The sequence below is a fragment of the Phodopus roborovskii genome, unplaced genomic scaffold, assembly GCF_943737965.1.
Source record: "Phodopus roborovskii unplaced genomic scaffold, PHOROB, whole genome shotgun sequence".
In the NCBI taxonomy this organism is placed as follows: domain Eukaryota; kingdom Metazoa; phylum Chordata; class Mammalia; order Rodentia; family Cricetidae; genus Phodopus; species Phodopus roborovskii.
The window spans coordinates 11,898,002-11,909,367 of record NW_026126636.1 but is presented as its reverse complement, the minus strand read 5'-3'; the positions used below and the strand labels follow the sequence as shown (position 1 = coordinate 11,909,367).

General features: G+C 53.4%; 1 protein-coding gene across 5 annotated transcripts in view; it reads right to left on the bottom strand.

Annotated features, from left to right (window-relative positions):
* Nucleotides 1-5,075: 5,075 nt before the first annotated feature.
* The window catches only part of Bicra (BRD4 interacting chromatin remodeling complex associated protein), a 66,836-nt gene continuing 60,545 nt past the window's right edge, over nt 5,076-11,366 (bottom strand). For all 5 annotated transcript variants that reach the window (XM_051206908.1, XM_051206912.1, XM_051206911.1 and 2 more), the window contains 7 exons: nt 11,098-11,278; nt 10,796-10,905; nt 10,267-10,328; nt 9,202-9,350; nt 8,929-9,023; nt 8,636-8,738; nt 5,076-7,296 (listed from right to left, as the gene is read on the bottom strand). In XM_051206908.1, the coding sequence (XP_051062865.1) occupies nt 6,185-7,296; nt 8,636-8,738; nt 8,929-9,023; nt 9,202-9,350; nt 10,267-10,328; nt 10,796-10,905; nt 11,098-11,278 (1,812 nt within the window). In that variant the 3' untranslated portion in view covers nt 5,076-6,184. The remainder of the gene's footprint in view (nt 7,297-8,635; nt 8,739-8,928; nt 9,024-9,201; nt 9,351-10,266; nt 10,329-10,795; nt 10,906-11,097; nt 11,279-11,366) is intronic.

The window sequence follows — 11,366 nt, the reverse complement described above, 5'->3', positions numbered from 1 at the left end:
CCTGCAGGAGGACAAGGAGACATAATGGGAGGCCAATAAGGAATGGCTAGAGACGGATGGACCCGGAGCAACGGAACCCAGTGATGGGAAGAGGGAGAGGTGTAGTCTGGAGACTAACAGTGGTATGGTTCAAGAAGTGGGACAGAAAACTGAAGGAAAGCAAGGGAAAGGAAGGAAACTGCTTGGGGGCTGGGGGTGGGCAAATGCATCCCTGAGCTGGATATGGATGAATCGGTCCCTTAATACCAGCTTGGGAAGCCGAGGCAGGAAAATCAGTTCCAAGCAGGCCTGGGCAAGGTGTAAGACCCTATCTCAAAAGAGCCACACCCAAAGAAACTCTTTCCCAAATCCATTCATCACACATCCATCGTTGGACGTATTTTCACTACATCTTGCAGGTGCCCAAGAAAGGAGCCATGGAGGCCAGTTGCCACCCCAGCTGAGGATCTGGGCACCCAACGGTTAATTATACCTGCAAAATTCCAGGCATGGGGGGCAGGCATGGGAAACTGATCACAGGGTCAACAAGGGTCAGGGCAAGGGCGGCTTTTGAGCTTCTTCATGGAGGACAGCCACGACAAAGGTCTTGGGCAGAGGATGATGTGTGCAAAGGCCCAAGGCATCAAAGGGTCTTGGGTGCTGGGAGCTGAGAACTGTCTGACGGGGACACAAAACCAGAAGGATGAGAAATGAGGCTGCAGAGGCTAACTTGGTGCACCCAGCTCATGAGAAGCCTTGGACACGAGAAACATGATAAGTATAAGCTAGACACTGGGACAGTTAATGTTTGGGGTGTGATGCTAGAATGGAACCCAGAACCTTGAGCATGCTAGACCAACACAATACTGCTAAGTTACATACTTGAGCCCCTCACTGGGGGATTCTAGGCAGGGGCTCTACCACTGAGCCACGCCCCCAGCCCCTCACTTGGGGATTCTAGGCAGGGGCTCTACCACTGAGCCACGCCCCTCACCCCTCACTGGGGGATTCTAGACAGGGGCTCTACAGTTGGGTCTATCATTATCCCTACTTCAAGGCTTCTCTTTTTTAGACCGTGTCTCGTGTATTCCCTGATGGACCTGAACTCACTATGTAGCTGAGGATGATCTCAAACTTCTGATCTCCCTGACTCTACCTCCCCTAGCACTGAGATTACAGATACACGTGGGCACGCCCAGTTTTATCCAGAGCCCAAGGCTTCAAGCATGCTACAGCCTCACTCCTACCCACACAGTCCTATGGAGGAAGTCGAGCCTTGGGAGGATAGAGATAGCTTGCACAGGATTGTTGAGGTAGAAAGCACTCCAGCTGGGACTTGAATCCAGGAAATGGGTTCTCAGAGCCTGTGTCCCACCACACCTCTTAAGGGTGCAGTTAGAGAGAGAGAAAAAAATGCATCACGGACCCTGAAGCAGTGAGCACCCCTAAAACCAGACTGTGATCTCTGTACATCCCCAATACCCTCAAGAGCCTTTTGTGGAGTCTGGGGTGTCTCTCCCGGTTGTGGATAATAGTCTCTTCCCTTACTCTGTAAGTAGATGCTTTATTATTTGAGCGACCTCAAAGAACCAGCCTTTGGTCAGACTAAAGTCCCTAAATGTCATTCCTCACAGAAGGAATGGAGGGCTCCCTGGAGAAACAGTTGTCCCATGGCTAGGGCTGGGGCTGGGAAGGAGCGACCCAGTCTGGACCAGCTCAAAGACCCCCAGGGCCACAGCACCCAGCCAGAAGGGGCTCCCATTAGCCAGAGATGAGACAATTTTCCCCTTCGTTTTTTGTTAAAAAACCATTTCTTTATTTTATGTGTATGAGTGTTTTCTAGGCATGCAAAGAGTACCATATATCGTGGAGTGCCCTTGGAGGCCAGAAGAGAGTGTTGGACCCTCTGGGCTGGTAACAGATGGTATTGGGGAGCGAAGCTGGATCCTCTGGAAGAGCAGCTAGTGCTCTTAACCTCTGAGTCTGAGCCATCTCTCCAGTCGCCCCCCCCCCAGCCCCCAGCAAAAAATAAAACCCAGGTTCTCACTGTGTAGCTTTGGCCGGCCTGGAACTATGTACACCAGGCTGGCCTCAGATTCAGAGATCTTCCTGCCTCTGCTTCCTACATCTTGCATCTGGCTCAAACATGGGACAATTTAAGCATTAAAAAAAAAAAATCCCGGGAAATCAAAACACTAACCCCCCCCCAAAAAAAATCATAGTGACACAAAGAAAAAGGAAAGAATGGAAAGAAAATAGAGAGGTAACAGAGGCAAGACCTGTGAAAGCGACACTGAAAGAGGACCCAGGCAGGACCCAGGCAGGACAGCTCAGAAAGTACCGTTAGGGGTGGCCCAAGGGTCTATGCAGTTGGGGCTCAGGAGAGGGCTCTTGGGTGGCAGGAAAGACGAAGGAGGGCAGAAATGGGTGTGGAGGGTAGAAGGGCCACTTCAAAGAGGGGGTCTTCGAGGGTGAGGAAAGCTAGGGAGGGACTGGGGGACCTGGGGGCGGGGTAGAGGCCCCACTGGAGACAGAAGGGCTAGGAGAGGCTGGGGAGCCGTGAGGAGGTTGGGGGGACTCGGGGAGAATGGAGCAGTTGGAGGGTCCTGGAGGAAGAGTGTGGGAACTAGGAGGGACTGGGAAGGAAGGACAGGACACAGACTGTTACAGGGGAGCGGAGGTAAGGGCTGGGGTCTGGGGAGCACTCACCAGGGACCCGGAGAGCGCAGAGCAGGCTGTCTGAGCTCTGTCCCGTCCGCAGCAGAGTGAGCCGGGTGGGGCTGCGCGGGAGGAGCGCCCGGCAGGGCGGGTCCGGCCCCCATCTCAGCCCGTGTCCGCCTCGGGCGCCCCCTGGCGGATACTGTGAAGACATGCACGGGCTAGCGCGTGCAGTCCTTGGTTCGAGCTGAGCCTGGTCCCCCAGGTTTTGGCTCCCTCCCCAGACTGTCTCTTAGCAAATGAGTAGACAGAGGCTGCAGCAGGTTATACCAATAATGTATCCTGTCATAGCGGTGCATGCCTATATTTTCCAACACTAGCGAGCCCCAGGCGGATGTAAGACTGAAGCCAGGCTGGACTATCTGGCGGGATCCTGTCTTAATGACTGTAACAACAGTAATTTTAAAATCTAAGTGTATGGGCATGGTATGGCGGTACACACTTTTAACCCCATCATTCAGGAGGCAGAGGCAGGCGGATCTCTTATGAGTTTGAAGCCAGCCTGATAGTGAGACTTTGTTGAAAACTAGCAACAAATAAGTAAGTAAATAAATAAATAAATAAATAAAATCAGAACAAACAAACAAACAAAAAACGTGAGTACGTGTGGCTTAGTTGGTAGAGTGCCCATCTAGGATTCATGGAGCCCTGGGTTCCATCCCCAGCACAGGATACACGCAGCATAGTGGAGTATGCTTGTATTCTCAGACTGGTTCATATTGCATTATTATACATCACATGGCTTATTTTATTTTGACCTTCTGAAGTAGGGTCTCCTAGCCAGGCAGCAATGGCACATTCATGCCTTTAACCCCAGCACTCGGGAGGCAGATCTGTGATTTCAAAGCCAGCCCTGTCTAGAGCTTCAGGACAGCCGGTGCTACACAGAGAAACGCTATCTCAAAAATACAATAAAATATGGCTTCCCTAAGTAGCCCAAATTAGCCTTAATAATCCTGCCTCAATCCCCACACACTGGGAGTACAGGCACATGCTACCATACATAGCAAGCCCACAATGCCAGGCATCGACCACAAGTGCCACCATCTAATTGGCTCACTGTTGTCACCCAGTGCCCAGTATTGCTGTTATTATTTTTTATATGGTTCATGCATGTATGTACAAGCGCACGCACGCAGGTGCCTATGGGCATGTGCAGAAGCCAGAGGAAGGCACATGTCCTCTTTTATCAATTTCCCAGCCTGTGCGCCTTTGTGATGGAATAAGGAAAGTTTTGAGGTAACATTTGGCTTTTATGTGAATTCTGGGGAGCAGATCTCAGGTCTTTGTTTGCACACTAATAACTTTCATCCAAAATTCATGTCTGCAGCCTTTCTTTTCATTTCCTTGTTTTGCTTTTTCTTTTCTTTTTGAAACAGGGTTTCACACAGCCCAAGCTAGACTAGAACCCACTATGTAGCAGAGGGTGACCTTAAACTTTCGATCCTCTTGCCTCTGTCCAGAGTTCCGAGATTATGGGGTGTACCACCATGTCCAGTTTATGAGATGCTGGGGACAGAACCCTGGGCCTCCTGAATACTAATCAGGGTTGGGTTTTTTTTTTTTCCAATTTTTATGTATTTAAATTCTTCAAAGACTTATTTTATTGCATAGGTCTGGCCTACCTATGTATTTATGCACCATGTGCATGCAGGACCCTCAGAGGCCAGAAGGTGTCAGATGCCCTGGGACTGGAGCGAACAGATGGCCACCAAGTGGGTGCTGGGAATCAAACTCAGGTCCTCTGCAAGCAAGAGCAGCCAGTGCTTTTTAGCTGCTGAGCCATCTCTCCAACCCTTATTTACTTGTGCTTTGAGACAGGGTCTTGTTTAGGCCAGGCTGACCTTGGTCTCCCCAAGTAATTGAGGATAACCTTGAACTTCTGAGTCTCCTGTTCCCACCTCCCAAGTGCTGGGATCACAGGCATGTACCACCACACCCCTAAATGCCTTCAAGATTTGTTTATTTATGTGTCTGTGCATGGATGTGTACATGTGTGCAGGAGCCCAGGCAGACCAGAGGAGGGCGTCTGGGACTGGAGTTACAGGCAGTTGTGAGCAACCACACAGGTGCTGGGAACCAAAGCCGGTCCTCTGCAAGGGCATTAAGCACTCTTAATCATGGGGCCATCTCTGCAGCCCCATAAATGTCTGAACAGCAAACTGTCTAAAACCAAGGTGCTTCATGGATGACTGAGAACACTGATGATCCTGGACTGGACTGCTGGAGTCTCAATCCCACATGTTCCCCAGGGCAATGGTTCAGAGCATTTCCAAGTAAATCTGGGTATAGTAAGAACAGACAGTATTGGTTTCAGGGGCTACCTTCTAATTAACAAAACCAAAACAAAACAAACAAACAAACAAAAAAAAAAAAACAAAACCCCTTACATTTATTTGTGTGTGGGCATGTATGCCAGTGCACATATGTAGCGGTCAGGGGACAACGTGAGGGAGCCAGTTCTTTCCTTCTCACGTGGAGTCCCAGCGATCAGATTCTGAGTCCCGGAAAGTGCTGCGTCTATTGAGCCATTGCACGGGCCCCACAGGGCTCAGAATATGGCCTAGGACCCAGTGGATACTCAACGGACATATGAAATTCCTCTCTGTTGGCTTGGTCCCAACCCACCAACACCATTCCCAAAATAAAACACCCAAAAGCAACAGGGGCCGGAGGGGGCCTGAGTACAGTTTAAAAAAAAAAAAAAAAAAAAAAAAAAGGATCGGCTTTTAATTTACAAGAGTTCTAGATGTACAGAATTCTCCCTTTAAAAAATCGTTATACACAATAAATACAGTACAAAAAAAAATCTTTATCTTACAGTACTAGTTTTGTCTCCAAGATTTCAAAACGTGGCGTGATGGGCTGGAGGCAAGAATAATACAGGGAAGACGGCTTGGGAGGAGGAAGACTTGTGTCTTGTTCCTCTGGAGGGATGGAGGTGTTGGGAATCTCTCTTACTCTCTCGTGCATGTACACACACAGAATGACTCAGGCGTGTGCACATTATGGATGGGACGCAGGTACTCTGGGACACCGGCTTGAGTCCTTGCTTCCTAATTTTCCAGGCTCTGTGGACGATGGGAAGAGAACCGAGCCTGTCTGAAGGTCTCTCACAGCTCTGAGCGCCCCGGACAGTGATCCATGAAACCAATCAGACAAGGCCTGGAATTCAGGTGTTACCAGTTCATCAACCCAGTAGCCCAGTCATGGGAAACACTCAATCTTATCCCCTGGCCTGTCCTGTGCCAGGGCAACATCGTACATCACAGCCCCCCACCGTCCCTAGAAAGCCCACGCCCCATCCCAACTCTAGCCAACGTGGAAGCAGGAGGGTGGGGAGGCCTCTGTGACTCAAATAACTTAGGCAAGAATTGTCAGGGGAACTGGTTTAGTGTCCCCTTAGAGGTGGAGGTCGGCTGCCAGGCTGCTTCCCCTGGAGGTGGGGCTGGGGGTACCTGACAGGGGCCGCAGGAGCAGCCCAGTGTTATCTGTTCAACGTCCTGGCACCGAGGCCACCGTTGTGACTGGAAGGTGGAAAGGCGTCTGGCCTGTGCAGGGGCACTGGAGATGTGGGGGTGCCAGGTGTGGGCCCTGAATGGGGGTATGGGGCTGCGGGTGTCCGGCCAGGGGCCTGCTGCAGGTTAAGGATGCTGTCGATGGCGCTCTGCAAATGCTCAGTGAGCGTATCGTCCTGCGGGCTGTCACTAGAGAAGCTGGCCTGGTCCACATCAGGGGACTGGGACTTGCGTCGTTTGGCCGGGGGTAGCACGGGTGCTTCCCAGCTGGATTCGGTGGGACCCTGGCTGGTGGTGGAGGCTGGGGTTTCTGGGGGTGGTGGGCCGCCCTTCAGAACACGCTGATATAGTTCGTCCTCCACCGCAGCCAGCTCGCGGATCAGCCCACTGGTGGCCTCGTCCACCTTGGCAGGCAGTGGGGTCGGGCTGTTTGTACCCCGCGGCCTTCCCTGTGCACCCTCGGCAGCACCTGGGTCACCCATGTTCTCACGGTAGGTCTTGCGCAATGGTAGGCGTGGGCAGGGTGCAGGCACTGTGGGTTTGCGTGCTGTGGGCGGAGGATGGTCTAGAGTGCCATTCATCTGCGCCTGCGCGGCAGGCGGGAGTGGGGGCGGAGCCGGGCGTGGAGGGGGCTCTGCCCCTTTTGCAGGTGCGGTTGCGGGCAAAGGCTGGTGCACAGGGTCCAGTGCCGTGTTGTGTACCACCTTGCTGAGCCCCGCCTCCTGCTTGATCTTAAGCTTGAGGCCGATGCGGCTGCGGGCCTCATAGGTCTTGATGGGTGGCCGGTTGCGGGAGGGCATGGGGCCATCCTCATCTGCGTCCAGGGATGAGGCAGCAGAGGATGAGGATGAGGATGAAGATGTTGATGACAAGGAAGATGATGCTCTGGCCCAGGTCACCGAAGGGGAGCCGCCAGCCCCGCCGTGCCGGATCACTAGCTTGGTGGGCAGGTGAGGAGGGGGCTGGGCAGAGGTTCCGGATGTGGAAGATGAGGATGATGGGCCATGGCTGGGGAGCCGGTGACCCTCGGAAGACACTGGGACAGGGAAGCCGAGGGAGCGGGAGGAAGACACATACTCGTCTGTGGAGTTGAGACAGAAAACCCTCAGGGTTAGTTGCTGAGAGAGGTATTTGTACACTGAGTATCATACCTTCTGGTCCACAGCGGAGTCTAGACCAGTGGTTCTCAACCTGTGGGTTGTGACCCCTTTAGGAGCCAGACAAACCTTTCACAGGGGTCGCATAGTATATCGGCTATCCTGCATATCAGATATCTACATTATGGCACTTAACAGTAGCAAAATTACAGATATGAAATAGCAGTGGAAATAATTTTATGGTTGGGGGTCACCCCCACGTGAGGAAGGTATTAAAGGGTTGCAGCGTTAGGAAGGTGGCGAACTAGACAGAGTAGAACCTTGGGTCATCCCTCTCTGCAGGCTTCCTTCATCCCTTCATCACGGCCCTACCTGGGTTACATGTGTGTGAAACAAACAGTAAGAATTTAAAACAGAAAATGCAGTCCCAGGGAGAGTGTAGAGGCCTACATCTGTCACTCTGGCTACTAGGGAGGCTGAGGCAAGAGGATCTGGAGTACAAAGAAACAAAGGCAAGCTTGGGAGCTAAAAACAAAACAGGATTGGGGCGTGGCTCAGCAGTAGACCTCCTGCCTAGAATCCCCCAGTGAGGGGGTGGGGGCGTGGCTCAGCAGTACAGCCCTAGCCTAGCATGCTCCCAGTCCCGAGTTTAAACACTAGCACTTCAGAAATAAAGAAAACAAATGCTCCAAGGTTATTTCCTTGTTTTCTGATGTGCTAGGTTATGCTCCCTGTAGTGCACACCCACAGTCCCTGGCTGGTTGCTTATAGATTCGACTTATCCCATATTGCCCATCAGACTTGTTACAGAAATTCTTGTGTGTGATCAGAGAGTCCTTCCCAGACCTACTAGGGACACTCATAAGACACATGTAGGTATCACATCTCCTTCTTAAAGGCAGAAAGCTCCAGAACATACCATACCCCAAAGGATTCAGAAAGATTATATACTAGTGTCCTGACTCCTGTGAGTGTGTAAAAAGGCCCAGGGCTTGAGTAGGGGGAAGCAGAATGATGGTCCCCCCTCCCCCAAGAGAATAATGGTTCTTGAATGTGGGAGAAGGCTTAAGGACGATTTTGGAAAAGCAGGGTTTTGTAGTATGGCCGCATGAGGGAGATCGTGTGCCACCTGGTGGCAAAGAAAGGTAAAGCCACTTGACATACAATCCTTGATTTCGTTTTTTTTTAAGACTAGGCTGTACTCAAACTCACAGGGCTCCTCCTGCCTCTGCCTCCCTGGTGCACCACCACTCAGGCTGCTCACTGGGAATCTCAGCAGCAAGGTGCATGACAGCTGGTGGATGTCCCACCCTCCCCTCTCACCAGGTTTCTCCTTGGCGAGCTGCTTATCCAAGGCAAGGGTGGTCTTCTCTTCCTGAATGAACATTCGGTCGATCATAACCATCTCCGCAGAAGGACTGACTCTCTGTGGTGGGGTGATATAAAGGACACATGGGGGAACATGTTGGGGGAAGAGACGATATTGGCAGGATGTGATTGTTCAGGCTCAGACCATGTCCCTCCCTCCAGGCTAAGGGGAGAACCCCAACCCTGTCCAGAATGGGGCAAGCGCAGTTCACAGAAGGGGAGGGGCCCAAGCAGCCTGAGAATCCTACCCGGGACTCTTCCAGAAGCAAAAGCCGGTATTTATTGAGCATGGCCTGGGTGCGTTTGAGCAGCTGCGTGGAGACAGTCTCAAATTCTTCATCCACTGGAGGAAGACAAGCCACACCGGGTGGGAAACGGGTTGGGGGATGAGTAAATGGCACGGGCGCCTATGGCCAAGAGCGCGATGCTCACCCTACTCTATGCCCCGCGGCCTAAACACCGAGGGCTGGGCTGAGCCGAGCGCACTTGGGGACACGGGAGAAGCGGGGGGAAAGCCTCACCTTTGTGGTAATCGTTGGGGGAGGGGAGGGCACCCTGGTACACGTGGTAGGGCAGGAGGCGGTGGAGGGCGTCCTCGAAGGAGGGGAAGGCTGTCTTGTAATCGGGATGCAGGACGGAGCCCTGATGTTTGTGCAGATGCTCCAGGAAGCTGGGGGTGGGGTTAGACCACATACAGAGCTGGAGGTGAGGGCCAGAGAAACTGATCCTGGACCTCAGCCCCAGGCTATAAACTCAAGACTGCAGAGGAGGGTGGCGCCAACCTGGCTCCCCGAGTTCCACTTGTCACATGGCTCCCCTGGCCACGGACCAAAGTTAACAGGTGACAGAAGAGTTAAGAGAAGCCTGGGAAAGTGAGGGGGCACGCCTGCTTAGAGCATCCAAGGCAGGAACCTTAAGGTCCATGCTGTTCCGTCTCCAGCCACCAGGGGGCAGGACCTCTCCAGCGCCTCTGGCCTAAGAAAGTGAAGGGGTGGTTGGGCTGCCTAGGAGGGTGCTAGGCTTGAAATGCCTGCTCTACTTCACAGTTGTGGTTTTCTAAGGAACCCCCATTACAGTAGGCTGGGTTTCCCCATCACATGACCGTGTCCCCCACCAGACTTGAAGACTAGCCCTCTGGCACCTTCGTGCAGATCTCTCACCGGATTTGTTGTGATCTCGACTTGGTGGGAGGAGGAGAAGGACCAGTACGCCTCCTAGTCCTCAAAGAGCTTGGCTGCCCTCACCCAACAGGCAGCCATCTTACCACCCATTCAATTTACCCGACTCGCTCAAAACATTGTTCCCCGTCTCCCCTGGCCCATCCGGACACCCCTGGCTTCTGTTCACCCAATCACTTTCTTCCCGGCTCTCCCCACCTCTGACAAGGGAACAGCCCTGGCGTCAAACTGTAGATGGAACCCAGGGCCCAGTGCACGGCAGCTCCTGCCAATGTCCCCCCTCCTAAGCCCTGCTTCCAACACCCCCTCGGCGGCAGCGGGGGGACTGAAGACAGGAGGGAAGGCACACAATTGGCCATCTGGAGCTGGGACCTTGTGGAGTGCTGGGGGCAGGTGGCTGCCACTCACCAGGCTTCTTTGCTGGGTTGCAGTAGGGGCTGTTTCTTCAGGCTACACATCTTGCTGTCATACTGTGGAAGGGTCAAAGGTTGAGTGACAGGCGCTGCTAGGAGGGAGACTTTTCGTGGGTCTCCTCCGTCTACGCCCCCTCTCTAGCCAAGCACACAGATGGCGGTAAAGGGGGCTGGCCCTGGACTACAGCATCCCTGCCCATCAAGAGAAACCTGGTGGGATGAGCCAGGCACGGTGTGATGCGCCTTAACTATCCACTTGACATAGCCTAGGGTCACCTAAGAGAAGCCTCAACTGTTGCCTCCTGTGGGCGGCACTGTTTCCCAGGCAGGTGGTTCTGAGCTTTGTAAGGTCCTAGCCTAGCAAGAAAATAAGCCAAGCAAAGGATCAAGCCAGCGAGTGAGCCAGGAAGGAGCATTCCTCCATGGTCTCCACCCTGGTTTCCCCGTAACGATGAACTGTGACCCGGAAGGGTCATCTCTTGCCAGCTCACTCTTTGAACCCTACTTGCTAGGAGGTTCCTTACCTGCAGTGCCGGGGGCTTCCCTGGCCCAGACGCAGCAGCTTTGGCCACACTCAGGGTTGGAAGGTTGCTGGCAAAAGCTTTGCTTTCGGCAGGAAGTAGAGGAGGGAGGCCTAGGGTAGAGCAGGGGAGTGGGAGAGGACTCAGGGCTCACCAGCATGAAGGCCCTTCCTCCCTTGTGAGTACCCCTCCCATCCCACAGCTCTTCCAATGCCCCAGGCCTGGGCATTCTGTCCTCCTCCTCCTACCTGTTGGGCTCTGGTGGTCAGCCCCACCCCTTTGCCTAGGCAGGCTCCTCTCCGTACCTGTGGTGGCCATAGGCGTGGAGGCTGGGGCATGGCTGGAGGAGGCAGGAGTCCCAGGGGGCGCCTGTCCGGTGACTAGCACAGAGGCAGTAGGACTGGAGAGGGGCCCCAGGGTGGTGGATGTCTGTGGGGCGGTGGCGGTGCCTCCAGCCTTATTCTGGAGGATAATCCCAGATGGCACCTGGAGAAGGTAGATGGTTGAGGGGTGAGGCGTGGGTCACAGTGGGAGGGGCCAGATGCACATGGACACATAGTGGGCAGGCGGTGGG